The sequence below is a fragment of the Canis aureus genome, chromosome 30 (assembly GCF_053574225.1).
Source record: "Canis aureus isolate CA01 chromosome 30, VMU_Caureus_v.1.0, whole genome shotgun sequence".
NCBI classification, from domain to species: domain Eukaryota; kingdom Metazoa; phylum Chordata; class Mammalia; order Carnivora; family Canidae; genus Canis; species Canis aureus.
Window position 1 is genome coordinate 31,917,023 of NC_135640.1, and position 25,648 is coordinate 31,942,670.

General features: G+C 48.9%; 1 protein-coding gene across 2 annotated transcripts in view; it reads right to left on the reverse strand.

Annotated features, from left to right (window-relative positions):
* URB1 (URB1 ribosome biogenesis factor) overlaps window positions 1-25,648 on the reverse strand; it is a 71,008-nt gene that overhangs the window by 28,574 nt on the left and 16,786 nt on the right. For both annotated transcript variants that reach the window (XM_077878993.1, XM_077878994.1), the window contains 16 exons: window positions 24,378-24,502; window positions 20,432-20,627; window positions 18,833-18,970; window positions 16,434-16,607; window positions 15,668-15,797; window positions 14,941-15,057; window positions 13,739-13,851; window positions 12,039-12,158; window positions 10,467-10,583; window positions 9,374-9,512; window positions 8,415-8,585; window positions 7,190-7,383; window positions 4,932-5,171; window positions 4,027-4,206; window positions 1,752-2,607; window positions 448-649 (listed from right to left, as the gene is read on the reverse strand). In XM_077878993.1, coding sequence (XP_077735119.1) covers window positions 448-649; window positions 1,752-2,607; window positions 4,027-4,206; window positions 4,932-5,171; window positions 7,190-7,383; window positions 8,415-8,585; window positions 9,374-9,512; window positions 10,467-10,583; window positions 12,039-12,158; window positions 13,739-13,851; window positions 14,941-15,057; window positions 15,668-15,797; window positions 16,434-16,607; window positions 18,833-18,970; window positions 20,432-20,627; window positions 24,378-24,502 — 3,212 coding nt within the window. The remainder of the gene's footprint in view (window positions 1-447; window positions 650-1,751; window positions 2,608-4,026; window positions 4,207-4,931; window positions 5,172-7,189; window positions 7,384-8,414; window positions 8,586-9,373; window positions 9,513-10,466; window positions 10,584-12,038; window positions 12,159-13,738; window positions 13,852-14,940; window positions 15,058-15,667; window positions 15,798-16,433; window positions 16,608-18,832; window positions 18,971-20,431; window positions 20,628-24,377; window positions 24,503-25,648) is intronic.

Sequence of the window (25,648 nt, forward strand, 5' to 3'; positions counted from 1 at the left end):
TCCAGACTTTGCCTAAATTAGACTGTCTCAGGGTCAGTATTACTGACACGCTGGGCCAGATTATTCTTTCAGGGGGAAGGGAGGGCAGTCCTATGCATAATAAGATATTTAGCAGCACCCCTGGCCTTCACCCTCTAGATGCCAGAAACCCCCCACCCCCCGCCACCCCATCATGACAATATAAAATGTCAGATGTTGCCAACTGTGCCCGGGAGGGTGCAAAGCCACCCCTGGTTGAGAACTGCTGCTCTCAGGGAATCTGACCCAACCATCCACTCTTGGAGACGTGCTTGCTCCAGGCAGGACGGCTGGAAGACTTCTTGTAGGAAGTGCTTTCTCACCGACTGTCACCACAGCAGCACAGCAAATTCTCACCATTTTGTAAAAACTAGAGGGAAAAGTGAAGTGGAAAGGGGAATGGCCACCCAGCGATCTAAGCCTTCATACCTCTTGTGCCTGCCTGGAGTCTGAAGCAAGCCGGGCAGATGGGCCATGAGGGCAGCAAGGTCCTTGGCTCTTGCAAAGGGGACCAGCTGGGCCAGGACCTCCTGATGCAGCCCAGACTCTGGGGGCCCATCTGTGCTGAGCAGCCTGGTCTGCAGCTGTCTCCAAAGGGCCTTCCTCAACACAGGAATGACAGCAGAGGACACTAGGTAGAGACGAGAAGGAGAGACAGTCACACACTGCTGTGCCAGGCCCAGCATGTACCAGCTTACAGAGCCCCTGGCTAACTTGGAGGAATCCTGACTGGCTGAGGTCACACTTGTAGCTGGTCACACTTGTAGCTCCTGGCCTGGGCAGGAGCACGGATGTCATGGAGACTGACAGAGGCAAGGCCAGTTTGTTAACCACTGACCAGCACGCCACTGGTCACCTCTTGTCAGTCAATCCTCCTGTGCCTAACGCCTTGCTCAAAGCTGGTAATGGGACTGTGAGTACCAAAACTCTGGACTCGGGATTTGTGCCCCAAAGGCACAGGAACCAGGGGGGCCTGTCAGAAGATGTGCACCAGGAATCACTAGAGGGGGCGCCTGGGCAGCTCAGTGGGTGAAGTGGCCAACCACTAGTTTCGGCTCGGGTCATGATCTCAGGGTTGTGAGATAGAGCCCCACATCAGGCTCCCTACTCGGTGGGGAGTCTGCTTGAGATTCTCTATCTCTCTAAAAGAAATAAATAAAAAAAATTTTAAGACTTTTTATTTTTATTTTTATTTTTTTTAAATTTTAAGACTTTTTAAAGTATCTATTGTCACTGGTGTGAAGTCACGACACACAAAGGCAAAGCGGTGAGTGAACCACCATTCACACACACGATAAAGAGGATTAAAGTAGACTTCAGGTGGTCACAAAGTGCCTCAGACCTGAAACCCTACAGGTAGAAGAAGAGGGCTGGGCCCAAGCTGCCCTGACTCAGCGTCAATGCACCGACCCTCCTTCTGGAGGGGACAATGGGACAAGACGAAGGACACTCTAATGCCTCCCCTGCCCCAGAGCTGACCCTTTGTCAGTCCACCCCTCCCAGCTTCCAGTGGGGGGCTCAGGGTAGACAGGAGCATCAGGGCAGCATCTCAAACCACAGGCCGAATCCCTCCTCTTTCTCCATCTCCCGAGCTGGGTCCGTGGCTGGAGGAGAGACAGAACCTCACCACGTCCCAAATGTGGAAGGTACAGGTGTAGAAAGGGACCTGCAGATCCCACCTCCTCCGCCCCAGACTCACATGCCCAGCTGCCCAAAGCCTCCAATTTCCGTACCTCCTGCCAGGCGTGCAAAGCGGCCCTGGGTCCTGCCCTGGAGGTACACGTGGACGACGGGGAGGAAGTCATCAAGGTGCTCCTGGAGGCAGACCCCCGTGCCGGGCCGCCCGCACCACAGCTCGAACCGCAGCAGGTGGGTGCAGCTCAGCCGCACGAGCAGGGTGGCCACGCTGAGCGCAGGCTGCGACCGCCGGGCCAGGCAGTTGTCGAGCAGGTCTGCCCGGACCGCGGGGGCCAGTGTGGGCTCTCTCTGCAGAGCATGGAGGAATACGGCATCCAGCTCGTCCACAGCCAATGTGGGGAGCAGAGCCCCCAGGCCTTTCACAAACTCGGAAGCCCACAGGAGCTCGTTGCTCTGCAGCTGGTCCTGGGTGCTGCCAGTCAACAGCTGGACCAGGGTCTTGCCAAGAGCGTTCAGATGTCTCTCCTTCTGGGGAGACTTTGTGGGTCGCTGGGTCACCAGCTGGGCCTCAGGCAGCCTCAGCAGGGCCAGGATGACCTCGTGGAGCTGGGCGCCCTCCATGTAGGGATGCAGTCCTTGCAGGGCTTCCAGCTGCGGGAGGGTCTTTGGTGGTGACGTGGCCGGGGCCGCCCTCCTGTTTCGCAGCTCTTTCAACACGCTCTGGGTAATGGCCTCCGAGTACCTGGCCAGGAGGCCCCGCTGACCAATGCTCTGGAGGACCGGGGCACTTGCCATCAGTAGCTGCAGGACCCCTGCGCTGAGGCGGGCTGCCAGGAGTTTCACAAGGATGGGGCTGAGGGTGTGCGGAGGAAGGGCCTGTTGCTCCAGGGCCAGGTACCAGCCCTCCAGTGTGGGGTGTCTGAGGATGGCCACTAGCACCTCCTCCAGCGTCTGAAATACAGTGACAAGGCACAGAGCTCACACACGGCCCAGGGCCAGCAGGGAGTAGGATGGAGGGCAGAAAATAGCATTCCTAAGCCACTCCATCCTCAAGCCTGAGTTCTGACACCCCTCTCAGGGGTGCCCCACAGAACCCCAACCCAAGCCCAGGCCAAGCTATGACCTGACTGTAGTGCATCACCTCCCCAGGTGACTGTGACAGCTGGACCTTGGCTTGGCCAGTGCCCCACCCAGACTGACAGGTGTCTGACGAATTCAGCCTGAATGAATTTACTATACAACAAAACTGCTCTCCGCCAGGGGATGGGCTACGCAGAAACATCAAAACGTGTTGAAGATCAATCATCTGGTTTCTGCTTAGCAGCCCTGCCCTCCAACATCAATCCGATTGAGGAATGTGGGTTTCTCCTGAGTACGGAGCAGCGTGATCAGTGTGGGAGAGACCCTGTGTCTGGGAATCAAGCTGCTGTGCGAGCCCACGAGCCGGAACTGAAGGTAGCACGCGGGCGGAGGCTGAGCCTTGAGCAACCCCGGGGAACTAGCTCTGCCCCAGCACCGTGTTTAAGCCATGGAGCAGAAAGCGGCCAAGCGCCCTTGCTAGATTAGAGACTAATCTGATCCAGCCGTTCTAAGCAGCTGTGCAGAACACAATTCCTAGCCAATGAAGTGACACCAGTCCCCAGGGACGGGAATACATTCTCCTCATTTACTTGTCAGGTAAGGAAAGAAGAGCCTGTCACACCTTCCAACAGAGAAGCACAATTTCCTGTTAGCACTGCCTTGCTGCCCACCCCCCCACCACCTACCAAACAGCTAACAGGTGGTCCTGCACCCATAGACACCTCCCAGAAAGTCAAGCCCGAGGTCAAAGGAAGAAGGATGTCCATTAGGAGTGAGACATGAACGTGGCTGCTTCCCAAGCCCAGGAAACCAGGGAAAGTGGCAGACGGTGAGCGATGCACCCTGGCCCAAATCTACAGTGGCTCGGTGGTTCACAGCAGGGGAGGGGCTTCCGCCCAGAGCCACAAGTTCTCGGGGTGAACTGATTAGCCAGCCATACCCACTCCCCAGCCTTCGTCCAACACAGACTGCAACTGCCCAAAAGGAAAGTGTCCCCGTTGTCTCTCCAGGTGCTCACATGTCCCCCGGTGTAAGAGAAACTGCTCACAGGGGAGGGCAAGTGGGAGCAGAGAAACAGGTGAAGAGCTACACACCCAAATGACACCAAGCTTTTCTGTGGGTGCAGGGGTCGGAGGTGTTTCCAGTGTCTCCTCCACAGGGTTCTATGTTTCTTTATTTGCCTACAACGCACACGTCGTCTTGGAGCAGAAGCAGAGGGAAAGCCAGGGTCTGAGAGTGTACAGGAAAAGGCTAACAGGAAGGAGACCCACGGAAAAAGGGCAGCAGTACCTTGTCACTGGCCAGCTCCAGCGAGGCCATGGACTCCATGTCCAAAAAGAGGTCAGCCTCAGCCTGGGCAGCCTGGCATTTCTGCTGGTTCTCTGCATCCAGCTGCACACAGTGGACGACCAGGCACCTGAGGAGATCCAGGAGGAGCTGCAGGAGGGCAGGCCCTGTACTTCGGCCCAGCTGTGAGGACAAGAGGCCAGGGAAGGGCTCACAGTCACAACGGTCATCACCGACTCCCTCTGTGCCCAAAAGCTGCCATGTTACCAGAAATAAGGACTGAGGAGGGAGGCACGCTAGAGTGGCAACTCCTTATAAAACACCAATAACCTCAAAATCCTTTCTCCGTATGGTGTGCGCCCTAAATCTTGATGAAGTGTGCAGGTTTACTTTGACCAAGATGAGGGAAACCCAAACTAACATGCTATAAACCACACCGGGAATGGAAAGCCCACCAAGGAACTCTACTAAATTCAAACTTAGGAAAGACAGTGGGTCTGGCAGTGCACTGATCCAGGCTGCTGTTGGAAGGGCCCTGCCTGATAGCTGCCCCAGCAACACGGTTGGCCATGCTGCCTCCGAGTGAGGCCCGCAGGAAATGAGTGCTAAAGTCACCTGCGTACATCTGTTCCAGGGAGGAGAAGCAGCCCAGCAGAGTGGAGCAGGGAGTGAACTAGCAGCCTGGGCTCCCTGTGTGTGTGTTGGGGTGGGGTGGGGGGGGACGGGGGCGGAGTGGGTGCCCTGCAGGTGTCACATCACCAAGTCCCTTCGTGTGCAACAGGGTGACGAGACTCCAGGATTCTATCAACACCATCATGCAGTCTGGGCCCGACTCAGAGGGGGCCACCCTGGGGGCAGAGTGGTGAAAACGTGTGGGGGCTGCAGGGTGAGGCAGGAGTAGTGCGGACCTGGCCAAAGCTCTCCACAGTGCTCCTGACGTAGAGCAGCAGGTGTTTCGCCGAGCGCAGGACCTGGTGCATCGGGATGTGCTGGAGGGCCGCCCGCAGCTGTGATTGAACCTGCTCGTCCAGGAGTGAGCCTTCGCTCTCGTAGGCTGTCTGCAGCAGGGTGGCGAAGGAGGTGGCGGGAGGGCCCTGGGGACCAAGGTTGCCTGGTGTCTGAAGGGGCTTGGGGAGGCTGAGAAAGCCCTGAGAGGAGGAAAGACAAACAACCACAGGTGAGAACCACAGTCTGCAAAGACAGGTACAGGGGGATGTTCACGACAAAGCAACAGTTCGCTGTCTCATCCTATTACTAAAAAAATATGTGACCACATGGCGGTTTACTTTAAATTAAGCCCTAATGTTTTCAGTTACACGGACATTCCTAGAGGCCGTCAACACAGCAGTGGACCAGGAAGGTGTCCACACACGCTGGGGAACAGACGCTGCGACTGGAGCTGCGTGGGACAGACACTTCACTCAGAAGAGTCGCTGTGCAGCCAAGCATCTGACTTTCGATTTTTTTTTTTTTCCAATTTTTTTTTTAATTTATTTTTTATTGGTGTTCAATTTACTAACATACAGAATAACCCCCAGTGCCCGTCTGACTTTCGATTTTGACTCAGGTCACGGTCTCAGGGTCCGGGGATTGAGCCCTACAGCAGGCTCTATGCTCAGCCGGGGGTCTGCTTCTTCCTCCACTCCCACTCCTCCCCCACTTGTGCTTGTTCTCTCTCTCTTTCAAATAAATAGAATCTTTGAAAAAAAAAAAAAAAAAAAAAAAGAGGATTCATCACTGGAAACTGGGAGATTGCAGCCGGGACAGAGCCAGCTTGCTAAGCTGCATGGCCTCCAAAGGCCTTCCCCGGGAGCCTCGCTCAGAGAACCTTGTTGGGAGGCTAACAAGACAGTGGACAGAATGAAGACAAATTTCTGGAATTCCACCTCAAACCGAAGTTGCTTACTTCTACAACAATCTCCATGCTGCCTTCTCTAATGACCCCACATGCCTTTCATTACTTTAACTCCAAACACTCCCAAGGCCAAGGAAACGAGGCTGCACGTGTCTGGAAAGGCAGCAGGGCTCCGGGTGGGGTCCCTGGACCAGCAGCAGCACTGCATGGGCACCGCCCGGAGAGGCCAAACCCCAGAGCCTGAGGTAGAGGTGCTGAACTGAACCCACTGAGCGTGGGGCCCAGAGACTGTGGGTGGTACTCCTTGGAGGGTGAGAAGCACTGCTGGGACCTACTCAACAAAGTGGATACCTGCCTTCCAGCACCCATGCGGTGCAGCCCTGAACTGTGACGCTTCCTCTGGGCTCTGAAAGACCACCACCAAGTCTGAACCACAGGCTAGCCAGCGGAGGAAGGTGGCAGTGGCCGGGAAGGGTGTGGATGCTAGAGCCCACGGCCTAGGTGGGATCCTGACCCCCCACTTCCACTGCTGCCTAGTGCTGGAACCACGCTGTGCCTCAGTTTCCTCATGTGTGTAATGAACCCAGAAAGTCCTGACCACCTTCTCGGAGTTGCTGTGAGGAATGACTTAAAATACACATAGTATCCTCAGCACCACCGTAAGCGGCAGCTACAGGTATCACAAGACAGAGGGCCCGAGCCACCTGCTTTTTCAAGAACAGCTAAAATCCAATGCATACACAAAACACACACCACAAAGTTAATTTCTTCGCCCCTGCCCCTAACATTTGTAAATTCTCTGCACTGGGGCCAGACCTGCAGCACCCCATTAGAAGGATATAGTCCCCACCTGAAGAGGATTCTTTGTTTCATTTTCTCAGTCTTCCTAGAATGGAGACTGCTAAGGCCCACTAGGGCCTGGTCTGACAGCTGAGCCGTATTGCCAGGGGCAAGCTAAGGCCCGTTGAAGAAGGCCAGAACTGGGTATGCCAGATGATCTGACAAGGAGAAAAGGCAACTTCCTCCCTCCCTGAAGCTGGCACCTGATGAGGCAACCATCCTGTCAGCGGGAAATTCAATTCCACTGCATCACCGAATCATCCACGCTCCATCCTATCAGCTGAGCAGCAGTGACACCACTAAGCTCCTTCTCTTGTGCAGGGAAATCAGAAGGTTAACACATTTCTTCCTGGAAACCGAGGAGCTGTAAAGCTACAGAGCTGGGGCACAGGCAGAGTGACCCACTGAAGTCACCTCGGGATTTTCTAGGGAAAGGCCTGGTTTCCAAGGAGCAGTGATGCCGCAGCTCACCGAGGCCTCTCGGGCTGGCTCTGGGATCCAGCGGCTGTAGTATCTGTGGAACCGGGCCAGCTGGTGGCAGCAAGGTGGGACTGGAGGCTCCAACTTGTCATAAGCCTGAAGCAGCAGACACAGAGCCAGAGGGTCTCTCTGGGTATGGAGGAGATCTGTCAGCACGGTCGTCAGATAGACCACGATGCTCTCTCCTGCAAGGGAATGAGATGCATGAGGGAGGCCTGCTGGGATCACTCATCAATAACACCAACTCCCATACGCATTCCACACTCAGCAAAATTCATGCCAATTCCACAAGGGGTCAGGTAAACACACTGGAAGGCAGGTGTGATCACTGCAGAGCTCACCCAGGTTCTGTTTCATTAAATGTGTGACACACAGTCAGGCTTCAGGTCTTGATGCCAGGAAGTGGGGATCCAGGCACAGAAGAAGTGATGCAAAAACTACCTGGGGCTGAGACTTGCTCGGTGCCCACCAAACCATCTCTTGTTCCGGGCCCATGGGCCGCCCCTGTGGTTAGCCTGGGACCAAGTGACTGATTTTTTAGCCACATCTAGGCAAGGCTAGAACAGCCTCTGCTCAACTATCTGCTCTCTCTTCCTCTTCCAGAGTGACCCTGGAAGGGTCATTGAGATCATCATACATTGAGATGGCATAGCTACAAGGTGCCAGGATCCCTGAGCTGCCTCCTGGCAGGCAATCACCCAAAAGAGCAATGTGACCTGCATTGGACTACAACAAGGTCTAGAAAGACACCTTTACTCATTAAACCACTACAAGTTGGGGCTTACTTGTTATTGCAGCAAAGCCTAAGCAAACCTGACTAATCACACCGTTGTCATCTATGAGTACTTGCTTGGTTCTAGGTTCTGGCAACTCCCAGGAAGTACGAAAGACTCACACTCTAGCACTGTGATAGCAAGAATAAACATCGAGGACAAACCATCAATGTCCTAGCAGGGGTCTGTCTGCACAGCCACGCAAATGCGTTACTACAGACTTATCCCTCAAAGGACCAATTTCCCCGAAGTCCAGCTAACGTCTAGATTCTTATCCGTACATGCTTAACTCTAAAGGCCAGGTAGCTATCAAGGTGGTGGGTCTGAACCTTGTTGCCTTGGATTTTCAACAATTATTTTCAGAGGCCCTAGAATCACACCTCCTACCCCACGGAGACCCAGCTGGATGGTGCACCCAGAAGATCCTGACAACACATGGGTACCTGTTTCACTTTCTGTCCCAAGGAGCAACTTATTTCTGGCTTCTAGGGCTGCAGGAACCACTGCACTGAATGGGAACGTGAGCAGGATCATGTCTTCATTCAGTAGGAATCCAATTTCCTCATCCAAGCCTTCGCTGCCCTCCACCAGGACATCCACCATGTCGAGAACATCTGAAGACGCAAGGGGACAGTCAACCTGAGGCAAGAGCCACCGAAGGACCCCAGTGCAAAGAGCTCCACAGGAAGGCATAAAAGAATGTTTGGTAAAAGAGAAAACATAAAAGCTAAACCTCTCTGGGGAAAAAGACTTAATATGAAGCTTGTTCTCAACAGATGAGGACATCAGCTATCACATCTTAAGATCCTTGCCAAAATGCAGGATATCCAGCTTAGGTGATAAGAGATTGAAGTTTCCTCAAGTGACACCAAGAAGCCTGAAAATCTCAACCTGGATATCAAGGCAAGTGAGTCAGAATCTGAGAGGCAAGAAAGCATAAGGGTTTTGAAGCACAGACCAGAGCCAGTGTCTGGATTCAAATCCTGACTTTCCTATGGACTAGCTATGTGAATTTGCTCTAATTACCTAAACTTTCTGTGCCTCAGCTGCCTTATCACTGTATAATATGAGGATGAGGACTCCTGCCACAAGGGTGGTTCACAAGGTTGCAGGACATAGATTTAGGAAGAGTTGCCATCAGCACCTGGCACAGAAGAAACACTGCAGAAATAAAAATAGCTCAGCACATAGATTCTGTACATACTCCCTGTTATCATGAGCAAGTAAGGCAATTTTCACTTCCAGAGTAGGCTGATCTTTTGACTAAAAGGAACAGACGTCTGAACTCTGCGTAAGACATTAATTCTCATTTTCAATGTTCATTTTTCTCATTTTCATCACTGATACACCACTGGCTCCATCCTCAGGAGCCTGAGGTGCACAAAGAGGCAGTGACACCTACCGTCAATGTGAGAGATGGGAATGCTGACATCATCAGCATCCTGCTTCGTCCCAGTGGCCTGCAGTGTGCTGGCTTCCTGGACAAAGTCAGATGCTTTGTCTGTGTATAAATAGGGATTCGCCACCAACGTCAGTAAAACCTGGGCATTTAGATGGTCATAACGTCAGTAAAACAGAGCAGAAAGCATTTTGATGGTCACAAATGAAATGAAAATATGCCCAAAAATGTCACTGGTAACATTAGGGGAAGAGCTGGGGCACCTGAATGGCATAGTCAGTTAAACATCTGCCTTTGGTTTCAACTCAGGTCATGGTCTCAGAGTCCTGAGATTAAGTCCTGTGTTGGGCTCTGCACTCAGCGTGGAGTGTGCTTCAGATTTTTTCTACCTCTCTCCCCCATCTCTACACATACACACACACACACACACAGAGACACAGACGCACACGCATGCACACATGCTCTCTCTCAATTAAATAAATAAATCTTTAAAAAAAAGTAAAAAGGGAAGAGCTAAAATGTTAGCAGTCCTCAGTAAGAACAATAATTCTTCTACAAAGTTTTTTTTTAACTTTTTGTTACAGAATATATGTATTTATCTATTTGAAGATCTTATTGATTGATTGATTTGAGAGACCTAGTATGAGCAGGAGGTGGGGGGAGGAGCAGAGGGAGAGGGAGAAGCAGACTCCCCACTGAGCAAGGAGCCTGATGCAGGGCTCGAGCCAGGGACTCCAAGATTGTGACCTGAACTGAAGGCAGACGCTTATCTGACTGAGCCACCCAGGTGTCCCTTACAGAATTTAAAAAAAAAAAAATTTCCTTTTAGTATAAACCATTGCTTTTAATATTGCTCTAAGCATATCACTATCTTCTTTATGCAAAAACAAATCCCCAAAAGGAAATTAGTCAACGGTAATATATTCCCATTTTACAGATTCTCAAACTAAATAGATTCTGACATCTCAGCAGGAATTAGAAAGTAAATCAGAGCAGTGGGCTTTTGGCACTGGTGCTTCAAAAATGTCTTCATTTAACTGAAGGCCACTTGGCATATTTAGCAATATGCTTCTTTATGCTGAAAATACGTGCTTACGCGTTCCAAAAACTGAATCACAGTTTCTTGTTTCTCTTCCACAGTGTCATCTAAGTGCTCCAGCCACAGCTCCAGCTCCTTCCATGTGTGCTCGAACACACCCGTGTCCCGCAGAATCTGTCAGGAAGCAGACCGGGGGGGGGGGGGGGGGGGGGGGGGGGCAGGGGTAGGGTGGGGTCAGAGCCTCATCTGCAGTTCTACTCCAAAAGCCACTCTTTCAAAACAACACTCCCAAGGTTGACGGAAACAAGGAAAAGTGATCATTCTGCGCTCCACCAAAGATCACATGACCCCTGGCTTTGCCGCTTCCTATTCCTTTCTTTCAACTCCTAAATGATAAAGAGGAAAAAAAAAGAAAAAAACCCAGCTGCTACTCAGGAGTCTGGTTTTTATATCTGGATTTTTACAAAGACCCCAGGTAAACATGTATGACTCGGCCCCTCACAGCAACCAGCAGTCAGCTTGCATGAAATTCTCCAAGATGACACACCACTGTCATGTCGCGTCACGTCTGTGCGGCCCCTCAAGCCTCAAACCCAGGACCAGCATTCCAAAGAGAAAAGAATGTGTTAACAGACAGGACCTTGGACCACAGTGATTAAATGACGTCCCCAAATGGCCTGATGCCATGGACTCAGAGTCTGAGCAGCCCCACTGCATGAGCCCTGCGGCAGAGTGCACCAAAAGGAGACCCAGCTGTGCCAACACCACCCACGTGCAGTCAGCGATCATGAAATTAGGCCAGGGTCAAGTACAGGCCTATAGGGAAACGGCAACTTGTTGAGATCAAGACCCAGATGTTCACATTCGTCAAACAGTTCAGGCAAGAAGGCTGTAGGGTAGCAAGATTAGCCCCTCAAAGAAAGGTAAAATCTCTGCACCCTAAAAACAATGCACGTGAATTCTGTAGCACCCCTGAGACATTTGCTGTGCGACAGAAATGAGGAATTAGATTTCCTCTGGCTACATCAACTAAGTACCGAGTGTAAGAAAGAGAGGTTCATGGTACAACTCCCCTTCTCCGCCACTGACTTTGACCCCTTACTGTGGGTGATGGAGGAGGTCAGGAAGGCTGAGGTCCAGAGAAGGCTGAGTCTGGACACATGGGAAGAGGGATGGTCTATGCAAACAGTTCCCTGAAGGGCCGGAAATACATTTATTGAGCCTACAATGTACGAGGAGTGACCTACTATGTGATCACAAGTACTCTCCTCTGCAATCCTTTCGGTTTATCATTCCCATTCACCATGGGAAAATCAAGTTCAGAGAGCTTGAGTAATTTGCCCCATGCCACCCAGGAAGAGTAGAACCAGGACTCAAATCTGGAAACAGGACCTCAAAGCCCATGTTTTCACTTCACTGTGCTGCCTCTCAGGAATGTGGCTGAGTTTAGATGTCACAAATTAAAGCTGCCATAAAACCTCCTACTTTTAGGTTTACAGAAGTCTTGATACACCTTTAATTCTTTTTTTTTTTTAACACCTTTAATTCTTAACAACTGTTTACTAAGCACCTATTATAACAAAGAGTAAAAATGCTTCTCTGAATCAGGAACCAGCAGAAAATGCTCACCTTTATGATCAGCAGCTTGGTCGATGACTTGAGCTGAAGATGGTTACTGGTCACAAACATTTTCATTAGTAAGTAAAATACAGATCGTTCTCCTCCAATAATTTCTGCATCTGGGCCTTCCTGGAATTTGAAGAGCAGCACGTTATAAACATTATAGAGGCCACTATATGCTGAGCAAACAGGTACCGCACACCCAGTATGCTTCCAGGCCTCTTATCTCCTCTCATTTTACCTGTGACCTGGCAAGACTGCTGGGATTTTAGACATGAGGAGCTTCGGAATCTCAACCAAACCCCGAACAGCAGTTGGGGAACTAAGCTGGCTGCATTTCAGCAAGATGTTGGTCCTGATAGAATCGACCCCTTATGAGTAATTAAGCCTCTCACAAAGGCCTCTGAGTTTCAAACGCACATCTCAGAGAAGTACATGGAGCTCCAGATCGTAGGTCCAAATGCCAATAAGGCTGTGTTTGGCTGGAGTGTCCCTGCAGCCCCTGGCAATGACGATGACCCTAAACGTAAGAAGAGCTGGTGTTCATGAAGCCCAGCAGACTTTACGTTAAAGCAGAAGGTGGGGCACAGAATATAAATTAATATTTGAATACTGGTTCTTGCAAAGAGGCCTCTCCCTCTGTTCACTTTTTCAGTCATCAGGATCCCACTGGCCCTATTCACCTGGGGTGAAAAACTCAATGATGCCCCTGGCTGGTCATCGCTCTGGAGTCAGCAGTGACCTCACGGTGGGATGAGGAGGTTGAGAGCAAGGCTGTGGCCACACTGTCTGTGGCCAATTCTGGATCATCCAGCTAGGGCTGGCACCTTGCACATGTGCCCTAACCACTCTGTGCCCCGGCTGCCTCATCAGTAAGTAGCAGTAAAGGTGCAGATGCATGGAGCACCCACGTCAATCCTTAATTGTGATGCAGGTGAGGATCCAGCAACACCCCCCCCAACCCCACTGCATTGGCATGCCTTTCTGGAAATACGACATGTGAAAACGCCCACAAACGTTTCCACACGATTGGTTCTGTAAGATTTTAAATAAGATCCAAGTCACTAAAAAAACTGTCATCTGAGCTACTGAGAAACACTTTGACAATGCTTAATTTTGCCTGGTCACTTTTTCTTTGAATAGAAGTGACACGGCATCCCATGCTTAAGTACACAAGTGAGGATGTGCTGCATCTGGAGTTCCCTTTGATTCAACATCATATTCTCCAGAATGTTCTAGAAGACGCTATTAAAGGCAGAAAAAAAATGCCAGCAAGTTTTACAGATTTTTCCACCAGCCAGTATCCTCTCCGGCTTGGTATCTACTCTGATCTCTGTCTTAAGTTCTTCTAGAATAAAGGACAAAGGAAAAAGAACGTATTTTATTTCCAGAAACGTTTTAAAATGACAAGCAAGATGTAAAATTGTCGAGATAAAAAAAAGAAACAACCCAAAACTCCCAGCATCCAGCAATAATATCGTTTCAGTTAAGGACACATGAAAACATCTTATTTTGCAAAAGCAGAGACTCACAGCCCTCCTGGTTCATGACTCAGGCCCTGGCCTCGGCCCTAGAAGCATCTGAAAGGGGAACTGCAAATGTCTTCTCTGTAACTATCAGGTTCTGATCCACTTACAATTTTCCAGGCCAAAAAACCAACATGCCCAAGAGTGAGTTACCAGAACGCGGGAGAGCTCTTTGCTTCCTACCTGTGCTTTTAACCACAAAAACTTGCTGGCGGGCAGCTCCAGGGCCACCTTGAGAATGTGGTGCTGCAGAATGGGAGGCACCTCCTCGCGGAGGCCCTGCTCTGAGATGATGCCTGTGGGCAGGAAAAGAGGGAAAGAGACAGAAGTCAGGTGGACGAAGGTGCCCAGCAACTGCAGCCCCTGGCCGAGGGGACCTCCATTTGCAGAAGAAGGGGGAATATGGGGCTCTGTCCCACCCTATCCTGGGCCCATTCTTCTGCCTAGACACAACTCACCTGACACATCCTCCCACCCTGTGGTCTGTCCAAATCTTCAGTAAAAAGCCCCAACTGTACCCGCCCAAAGCAGCCCCCTGGCCCACACTGACCTCTCCCTACAGCCTGAAGCCTGGGGCACCTCATGCTGCCCCCCCTGGGTGTTATCCCGGGTGGGAGGCATTAGCCTTACTCCCCATACATGCAGACATTTCGTGAGTACACTGTGGCCACCGGAGCCCAGGACTAGGTCCTCATCCTCTGGCCTGAGTTCTGGATTTCTCTTTGCTTGAGAACAACATGGTATTAAATGTTAAATGGCCACATTCTGGTAAATTTTGTATTCTTACAGCAAAGAGGACCTTTCACCTTCCAACAATTAAAAAATTAATTATAGGTTTTCATTAGGGTTATTCCAATAGCTTATATAAATCCCAGGAATGGCATTTCTGCAAGTTTTCTTCTGTAGGCCCATTTATAAAGCAGATTTTATTAGACAAAGTTTCCATCAAGGAAACGTGACCAGACAGGCATAACGTTACCTTTACAAGATATGGTTTGAACCTGTCTCACTGGGTAAAATATGAGTAAACTTTGTCAGAAGTATCTGCATGAATGGGACATCCCTTCGAAGTGGCTCTAACTTCTGCATCCCTGCGCCTCTGAAAAGAGGCTTTCATGTCACATGATCTGTCACTCATCCCCAGGAGACAACTCGGGCTGCCTGGCTTCTCCTTCTCTGTCTGCGGCTGCTAAGGGTTCCCTGATCTTTACTTTAAAAAGCCTGGCTATTTAAAAAACTATGAGTCCAAATGCTAATAACCAGGCCGATGGATCACGCATGCCGGTGAAATGGCCCGCCAGCCCTCCCGGCCCCCAGCTCCAGGGGCTCTTTCATCCCTGCTGGCAGAAACAGCAGAGGGCCACCTGCAGGCTCCTGAGACGCACCTTTCAGGAGCTTGCTGAAGTCAAAGTTGTACTGCGTGACCACGTGTGGGACCACCTTTTGGTATAGGCATATGACCTGGAGCAGAACGGCTTTCAGAAGAATGGTTTCAGCATCATCTGAACCAAGATAAAACACCTTAAATTAGAAAGCACACTCATTCTTTGCCTTTAATCAGCAGTCAGGAAGCAGCCAAGCCGTCTGTGACCCACTGCAGTCAGCAACACGCTGAACACAGAGGCTACAGATAGATCCCTATGACATCAACGTGGTAAAGGTCAAGACTGTCCAAATGGATTGGGTTTAAATCCCCATTTGTTGCTGTGACCTGAGACATGTTAAAGTTACCCTGTCTACTTGAGCATCCTCATCTGAACAATGAGGACATAGCACTGCCCACCCTCGCAGGACCACCATATGGATTAAGTAGCACCCAGACAGAAGGTACAAGGCCCACTGCCTGGCAGGCCAACAGCAAGGTCTGAGTCAATGTATCTCATTACTGGGGGGACTGGTTACCCCACCTCTACCCACACAGCAAAAGAGAGGGCCATGGAAAGTCCAGAGCACATGGTACCCATCATTCAAGTCTTTAGAGGGGTCATAGTACTTGCATAAAGCCTGCACACATTTCCAACAGATACTCTGAAAGCCCCTCTAGACAGGAGGTGTCCCCAGCTGCCTTTGCCCCCTCTGTCCACACACAACAGAGCCCCGCGCAGCCCTCACCTCGTTCGGGAGCCGCACAGGTGGCAGGAGTCCAGTGGTCCCTCTTCTTTCCTTTCTCATCATCCTGTTTTGTGTCCTGCTTTCGAAGAGACTGCCAGACCCACACAATGGTGTTGAGGTCTGGCAAAATCTAAAAGGGAAAACAAAAACCCCAGTCACACTAAACAAGGGAGAGAAACAAATGAAATGAACCTACGAAGGACAAGCAACAACGAAGAGAAGATAATGAGCACACGCAGGTGTGTAAGACACGGGATGTGGAGAGACAAGAGGCCCATGCCCCCCCCCCCCCCCCCCCCCCCGCCACTTCTGCTCTGTGCTGATTCTCACAATTGCAGACACCATGGACTTGGTGACAAAACAAGCCCTGAAAATTACAACAAATTGCCTGATGACTCATTCACCTGAGCAAGACACTGGGAATAAAGAAAGCTGACCCCTGAGTGGCTGGAGGTCTTGCCCAGCATGACCCCATCTACGATGATTGCCCTTTGCTACTTACCAGAAGGGGCCACAGGGAAGAGGGTGCAGGAGGGACCCTCACTCTGGCCCCCCTGCAGTGTGGATGCGGTGACTGGGGAGGGAGAAACGAAGAGCTCCCGAAGGGACTGAGGTCCCATGGAGCATCCCAACCCCTCCACAGCACTTCATTCCGCACCCAGCCTGTCCTGGGACTGCCTCTCGCCTCGGTGTGCTGGCCTGTGACAGCTGGGAGGAATGCCCCAGAACCTCATCTGGAATGGCCAAAGCGGGTTTCCATGCCTACCTTGCTTAGAGCTTCTCTGAAGAGCTGCACAAACTCTCCCATCACTGTGGCCGTGTACACGCCTGATCCTTGCCACATCTCTTTATTCAGGCAGTGGTCAATAGTTTTCAATGCTCTTTTCAAAATGACAGAAATAAGGGATAAAGCTGTGTGTTTCACTGACTTGCTGTCCAACTGGAAAGAAAAAGAGGTAAATCCACAGTCTGTAGGCTGCACGGGTGGACACAGACCTCCCAAGTCCTGGGTCTGGCTGGCTCCTGCCTCTCTTGGGGGAAGCAGCAGCCTGGGGACCCTAACCTCTTGACCTCCTGCAGAGCTGACCTCAGCAGTGGCGATACAAAGAAGAGTCTAATAGTTATTTTTAATTGCTTCATTGTCTGTGTTTAGTCAGTCTTTCTCTGACAGCCACTGAGCTCCTATGGATTATCCCCATCAAGAACAGCCACGATCTCACCAGAACCCAACCCTGGAAAAGCATGTAATGTCGTTGAGTGCACAGGTGACAAAAAAAGGCACCACGCACTGAGTATGAAAAACCACCTCCAAGCTTGGTAAGCGTGCAGCCCCTCAATATAGGCCTCCAACAACCAAACTCTACCTGGGTTCAGAATGACAGCCAGGAGAGTGTTCCAAATCCCCACTCGCTGCAGAGAGGGAATAAACAGCTCAAGAACCTGAGTTATGACCAAAATGAGGGTACATCCTGGGAGACCCGGGCTCAGGCCTAGCCCTCACCAAGTCCATCGGGCCCAGGTGCATTCAAGGTATGGTGCAGCCCCGGGCTCACCGATGGGCCATGAAGACTGGCAGGCAGGCAGGCACACACAGAGTGGCTTTCGGATGGGCTTCCAGTTTAGCAAGCATGACACCACATTTTCCTAGCATTCCAATTAGCTAGGGGTTCATTTCATACGGATGCTGGACATGAAAGTAGCGCTACATGAAATGCCCTAAGCCAGCAGTGACTCCCTCTCCATAATCGTTTCAAAGGCAGGGCCCGAACAAGTGTTCGTGGGCACACATTGCCTCCCAACACCTCATTTCCAGTTTCTAAAATGGGCTCTTTTGTGATTCTAAAATCAGAAATTAGACTAGTAAAAACTTTCAGATGACACTGTAAAGAAAAGAAAAACGTAAAACATACACATGTGTGCACAGAGAGTCCACAGCCTTAGCAGCCACCCCCAGACACACTCCCGAGTCGCCGGTCTCACTGTCACAGTCAGGAAGGGCCCACTCAGGACGAGGCCCACCCAGGGGACATCCTCTCCCATCAAGGGCACTACCCCCTGTCCTGAAACGACACTGGGAGAGGGAAGGGGTGGCTTTCCATCCCAGACCACCTGCCAGGACCACTCCCTGGGGGCACCAACACAGCCGCTGTGGACATGGTCTTCCACCCACAAACGGCAGCTCCGACATAGGCCTTTCAGTTCTGTTTCCTCGAAAGCCCCTTGAGATAAAACAGTCTGTGCCTCTCATCAGACTAATGAGCAAGTGAGCTGGGTCCTAATTTTGGTTATTGTGATTTGGCAACCTGAACAAATGGCCTTTCTGAGCAGCCCCACACCGGCTTCCCCCCTGCTCCTTGCCCACTGCCCACTCTTGGCACAGAACCTGGACAGGTACCAGAGATGCGGAGCCCCACTGCACAACCAAAGAAGTCCTCGCCACTCTGCACTGACTGCCCCATCATCGCTGGGGCCACCTCATGCCCATGCCACTCACCACGGCAGATCCCAGTCCTGCTGTATCCACAACCCAGCCTCTCCCGGCTAAGGCTCAAGGCCACCTGGGTTTAGGAGGGCCTGGCAGGGTCCACAGCCATTCACTTAAAGCCTCGGTACTATGCACGTATCCCTCAAAACACAGCTTTTGGAAGGACTTGGGGACCTTCATAACAACGAAATTTAATTTTTCTGCAAATGTGTCACTTTTTTTTCCATGAACATCTCCTCTCAAAAAACCTGAAACAGCTGATCCTCAAAGTAAATGTTCTCCACTATTCACTTAAACCACAAAAGACAAGATTTGCTAAATTGTAGTCCTACTCCATCCACAAATCCTCAACTGATACTTCCATACATGACACTGCACTGCAGCTGAGCACACTGCCCTTCCTAAATCCAATAGACTCCCACCCTCTGGCCAGTGCAGAGAGCCATGCAGGGGTCTGTGGTCCTGCTCTGTGCTGGAGCAGTAACATCAGCAGCTGCATCCCCTGGCAGGAATGCTCCTCGGGCTCCAGGTCCCTTGCCCAGGTGAGTGGACACACGGGAAAGCCTGAGGCTCATTGACAAAACACCGTCCAATAAATCCAAGCAGGCATTCTCAGAACGATCCCCAAAAAGGCCAATGTGGTGAACTGAGAAAGTTCTAGAAGAAAGGCAACAACTTACATTTAATGCTTGGGTGAACATGATCTTATTGCACACCAGAGGTGCGGTGGTCACCATCACCATTGCCAGGAGCCGAGGCAAGGGGATGAACTCTCTGGTCTGAAAAGCCCGGGAAATGTCCGGCTGGGCCTCATAGATCTACGAAAAAGAGAAAAGAGCATGAGCTGGTTACGTTTCAAGCTTGAGCCTCACTGTAGGCACCCCACAGTGAAGCCATTCCAACAAAATGATTATAAGTGATAAAGGTCCAAGGCTTGCCACGAACAGGGTCCAGGAGATTAACCTCTGAATCTACTTGTTAGAGAAAAGTCAGATCACGAGACTGTTACCAGGGCAGTGACCTGCAAAGCAGAGCTCAGCTTGCAGCCTGGGGAGCCCCTTAAAACTTCTGATGGCAAATAAGTCACTGCTAGAATTAACAAACGTATTACTCTCAAGTTACTGCACTTGACGGGCACCTGACGAATTATGTCATCTTTTGAATACTTCATGACTACACTTTGGGGTAGGGATATTTTATATTAAAATAAAAAAACATTCATGGATGACAAAATTGGACCTCAACGAGGTTAAGTAATTTCCCCAGGGGCACAGAGCTAGAAATCAGTGAAGCAAGGACTTGCACCCAGGCCTGCAAAGGTCATGCATTTGCCCCCTACCCTTCCCTGGGCAGAGCAGCTACCAAGGGGGGTGATGGCCACAGGACTACCTTCCCCCAAATGAGGAGGCAAGATGCCTCCTTATTGTCCCAAGATATACATGGGTACTGCATACACACACACCCAGGAAAAATGAGAGAATATTTGAATGAAAGCTTGTTTTACAGATAATCCCATGCTCAGATCGAGGCACAAGAAAACAATCCTAGATATTTCACCTTAGGCAGGCCACAGATCAGAGAGAGCATGACTGAGCCAGGCAGTACGGCCAAAGAATGTACAATTGGTACCTCCATTGTGGGATGAAGGAAGGCTGTTGCCTGTGATTAGAAGATGTTAACAGTGGTGCCTGAGTGGCTTAGTCAGTTAAACAGCCGACTCTTGGTTTTGGCTTGTGGGATCAAGTCCCACGCCTGGCTCCATGCTCAGCGGGTAGTCGGCTTGAGATTTTTCTCTCTCCCTCTACCCCTCCCCCTGCTCATCTGCGTGCTCTTTCTCTCAAATAAATAGATCTTTAAAAAAAAAAGATATTAATGCATAGTCACTTAGATTATTTCATAGCTTACTTCAAGCTGTTCTAAGTACTTAAAACAGTAGTCTTTAAAACGATCCTACATTTCAGACATTTCACTAATTCCAGCCTAAATGTGCTAAAATTCATTAAGATCTCACTCCAAGCAAAATCTGGATGAAGGCGATGAATTTGGCTTAACAGACTCGAAAGGCATCCACCTCAAAATTCAGCTCAATGAAAAGCTGAATGTCTTCAGAGGACCAGATGCCAGCCTGACACATTCTAAAGCACCCTCGAAGAATGCCTGAAAGGTTCTCCATCCTGACGTTCACGGGCACGTCACTGTCTCTCTCCCTAGGCACCATGTCTCTGCTCCTGACACTCTGCCCACCACCTGACACACTCCGGAATGCCCAGGTTTGTTACCTTGTTCAGTAGTTTGATGTTATTTGACCAAGTGGACTTCACTCTTGGGAGAAAGGAAAATGTGACTTCCTTGAAGTATTTGTTCAGTAAGTCCGGGCACACTTTGAGGATGTTCACCACAAGCTCACCCACCAGCTCGTCGTCAGCGGCGGTTTTCAAACCCAACAGGAAGTGCAAGAGGGTCAGGTTCCCACCTCTGCCAGAGAGAGGAGAGAAGGGTCTGCAGCATTTTCACAACACACCGTGAACACAGTTACAACACAAGGGGCTGGCAAACTGCACCTCTGAATCTCCCTCATGACACAAAGTGGGGTGTTCCCATGGCCTGTGGGGTTCCAGCTCTCCAACAAAGGGCTTCAATTTCCCCCTGTATTTCTGAGTGGCTGAAAGTCTCCACTTTGTCCTGTTCTCCCATTTCTCTTTGCCTCCCTTGAGTTCCATTTGATTTTTATGCAGAGGAAGAAACCTACTCTCTGTCTCCACCCCATCCACCTGCCAGTCTGCCCAGAAGTCAAGGCTACTATAAAGAAAGGACCAAACCCGCCGGGAGGAAGGAATCCACGCCCAGAATTTCACTGTGAGATTTTCCTGACCTCTTTCCTCTAAATGCACATGAAAAAGCACATGTGTAAAGAAATATGCATGTTGAGCATTAAGTATAAAAGAGAGGATATGTTTTTCTTTTGAAAAGACTTTTAACGAAGGTGCTCGCAAAACTGCCTTGTGGTCCAGTGCCACAAATTTCTGAAATGCGACAAAATGGCACAGTCTCCACGGGTTTTCCACCTCCTCTGTTTCTAACTTATTTCTAATTCCTGTGCTTTCACTTAGCAGCCACAAGCAGCTCATCTAGGGGAAAATAATCTACTGTATGAAAATATTGAAAACTTGTCCCAAAGTGGGCAGTTTTCAAAAGTATAAGATCATAAAAATAATAATCAAGAAAACCTGTGGACATTAAAACTTGCAGAAAGTAAGCAACTAGCCCAGGATCTACAGAGGCAAACCCACAGGACTCTATGTTTACCCCCAGATCCTTCTAAGGAAGGATGATTTTTCATTTCTGCCTGTCCCTGGGAAGTCATAATTCCAGAAAATCTCAGAATTTACCACTAGCATGCACGTTGACAGCTTCTAGGATCCTCACGGTTCCATATCCCCTTATAAAACTGACTAAAACTAAGATGCAATATGCAGTTTTACATATAATAATTTTTCAAAAACTGCATTAGAGGGTAATTTGATCAGAAACCTATGCTCTATAAGTCTAAAAAGCTTACATTCTTAATATGAAAATTTCACGAGCAAAAGTTTGTGCTATCAAATGAACACAATGCTGAATCTACATAGTACGCTAAAAATACGACACATCCACGTTATTTCAAGCAGTATTGTAATAAAATAGATGACATTTATATTTACAGTGTGCAACACGTGCCAGCCACTGCTCCAGGCAATTTCCACACGCTACTTTTCTCTAAGGTGGATACTAATTTTGATTCCATTTTACAGATGTGGCAACAGAGGCAGAGAGAAGCAAGTATTTGTCGAGGTCTCACAGCTGACTCCAAATTCTGTTCTCTTAACTTTCACATCAGGGGTTGACAAACTACAGCCCACCATCTGTCTTTGTAAATAAAGCTTTATTGGAACAGTTACACCCATTATGTCCATGGCTGCTCCACTACGACAATGGTAGAGTTGAGTGGTCACAATACAGACTGTATGGCACACCAAGCCTAAAATATTACCTTTCCCTTAGAGAAGTTTACCAACCCCGGCCTACGCTGTAATGCCTCGCTTTCAAACATTCATGATGTGCCAGGCACTGTCCTAGACCCCGGGGATCCCAAAAAGACCAGCCTACGTTCTCATCAATTCTTGTCTATCAGGTAACGAACAAGTAAATAAACAAACGTTCATGGTGGTACTAAGTCATGGTCAAAAGCAAGAGCCAGGCATAAGGGCAGTGACAGAAGATGGGCTATTTCAGAAAAGGGTTGCCAGGGAAGGCCTCTCCGATGTGGTGACGCGAGCCCTGAATGGAGCTGCAAGAGCCTTACAACTACTGCCAGACAATACATTTTAATTTTCTCTAAGTTTTACATCAATATCCCCACAAACAAAATTCCCTTCCTCTTCTAAGTGCAAACATCTGCATTTGCCCCGGCTTCAAAAAACTGATATAAGCCACAGCTTATTTGAACAAAACCATACCTACAAGTTAATTCAAATATGTTCATCAAATGATGATCTATTTTATGGGTCTTACAGAGGAAAACACATGTGTTTTAGGCATGTTATATACTACAAATCTTATATATTACACGTTATTATACAAAGCATATGTTAATGTTAATACATGCTATATAATACGTATATTTGATTATAAAAATCTGCTGTTATCTTTAACAAGCAAGTGACCTGATTTTTTTGCTGATGAGGGAAAAGCTACACTATCATGAAAAAAAGTTAAAAGAAAAAGAAATGAGGTGGGGCAAGTTAATTCACAATGACCTCAGAATCAAAACAAGTCACAAGCAGGAAAAAAATATCCACCGTGTTATCTCATTCTGAAGGAATCAGTCATCTGCCTGGGTGGGTGAAACTAAATCAAACCACCTGTATCTTTATAAAAATAAAATGCCACAGAGGTAAATAAAAAAATTAATTAATTAATTAATTAAAGGTATTCATGATGACCAGAAAATATTCCTAATATTTTTACAATCGAGAGGGAAAAAAGCAGGTTAATAAATCCAACAGTATGCTATTTTGGTTATTTAAAAACTAGTAACACGGATATGTATTACAGCTAGACTAAAACAGAAGGTCTAAGAGAACATAATTCTGGGGCACCTGGGTAGCTCAGTCAGTTAAGTGCCTGCCTTCAGCTCATGATCTCAGGCTGGAGATCAAGCTCCGCATGTTGAGAGTCTGCGTCTCCCTCTCCCTCTGCTCCTCCCCACCCACTTTCCACACATGCTTACCCTCTCTCTCAAATAAATAAAACCTTTTTAAAAAGATTTTTATTAATTAAATTTAAAATAAATACACAAGCTTAAATTATATATATAAATAAATGGGGAAAAAATAAATAAATGAAAGAACATAATCTAAACTATCAGGTCTGGGCTTTGCTTCCTCACTGATGAAATGGCACCGTAACTGTGCAACATAAAATGAAATACAAAAAAACCAAACTGTGAAAACCTAGCTCATTAGCGGCTGTCTTTGAGGAGAGGAAGGACTATTGTGCCTGGTACGAGGATGGGCTTAGAACCAGACTCCCTGGGTTTCTTTTTTTTTTTTTTTTTTTTTAATTTTTATTTATTCATGATAGGCACACAGTGAGAGAGAGAGGCAGAGACACAGGCAGAGGGAGAAGCAGGCTCCATGCACCGGGAGCCTGACGTGGGATTCGATCCCGGATCTCCAGGATCGCGCCCTGGGCCAAAGGCAGGCGCCAAACCGCTGCGCCACCCAGGGATCCCGACTCCCTGGGTTTCAATGTGAACTCTGCCACTTACGGGCTGAATGACCCAACCTCTCTGTGCCCACCTCCCTTATCCGTTAAACTGGGATCACAGTGGCTCCCACCTCAGGAGAGCATCGAGGCCCGCAAAGGGGCTCACACTCTCTGGGGAGGCAGAGGTAAAACTTACCCTCAGACCCAGCCAATGCCACATCTGGAGTGAAACCCGCAGCACCTCGCTGGGTGAGACATCTCCTACTGGGCTACCCCCAGCCCTTTGCCCTGAGGGCCTGTAATGGGCAGCCACTCTCCAGGTCACCAAATGTTCATCGCTGAGATGAGTTAGGTAATGTCTAGAATCCTAGTTGTAATCCAGCACGATCCCATCACTCCACGGGTCTCCCCAGCAAGTCATGTATGTGAGGAGTACTGAGGAGTGCACACTCGGGGTTCCCAGGGGTGCTATCTTACCTGCCAAGGGTGCCGAGCGATGCATCGTAAAAATTAATCCCATGCTTGAGTGAACAGCACAGATCCATCAGGAAGGTGTGAACAAGCTCCCTCACCATGGTTTTCCCTGCATCCTCAGCAGAAGCCTACAAGGTTTTTTAAAAATTCAATGAAAATCTCAAGTTTATAAGCCTCGGTAAGAGCTGTGGAGTAAAACTGGATAATACCAGGCACCTGATGACCTCTTAGAAAACATCTTGAATTCTTCATATCATTCAAAAAAAAACAAACAGAAACACCAATCAAGATTTTAAAAACCCACAGCTTATGCATGGAATTGAAAAAGAAATTAATAAGTTTTTTTTTTTTTAATTTTTTTATTTATTTATGATAGTTACAGAAAGAGAGAGAGAGGCAGAGACACAGGCAGAGGGAGAAGCAGGCTCCATGCACCGGGAGCCCGACGTGGGACTCGATCCCGGGTCTCCAGGATCGCGCCCTGGGCCAAAGGCAGGCGCCAAACCGCTGCGCCACCCAGGGATCCCAGAAATTAATAAGTTAAATAAAAAACAACAACAAACAAGCTCATGGACACAGAGAAAGACTGGTGGTTGCCGGGAGTGGCAGGGTGGTGAAGGAAATGGATGAACTGTTTTTTAGTTCAAATAAACTGAGTTAAAAAAGAAAATATTTCTTTTTGAAGTTGAATGGAGTTGCTAGAACAAGAAACTACAGATAACTCAACATTTTTATGTTATTTTGTATTGTTTCCAAGTACTTGACAGTAAGAGTTTTCATTTAATTTTTACAGCAGCCCCATGTGTCTGGCAGAGCAAACCAATGGTACAGCTGAAGTCCCCACTGGGCTAGCGAGTGAAGAGCCCCCATGATTAAAGTTTCTCTTTATGAGGCACCTGGGTGGCTCAGCAGTTGAGCATCTATCTGCCTTTGGCTCAGGGTGTGGTCCCGGGGTCCTGGGATCGAGTCCCACATCGGGCTCCCTGCATGGAGCCTGCTTCTCCCTCTGCCTATGTCTCTGCCTCTCATGAATACATAAAATCTTAAAAAAAAAAAAAAAAAAGCCTCTCTTTACAGCATATACTTCAGTTACAGAATCATTTCTTTAAGCTTCTCTTTGCTTTTGTGCTGATACTATGATAGAAGAAATACAGTTGACCTTTGAACAACATGGGTTTGAACTGCACAGTTCTGCTTATGCGGATTGCTTTCCATAAATACAGTGCAGTACTATAAATGTATTTTCTCCTATGATTTCCTTAATAACATTTACT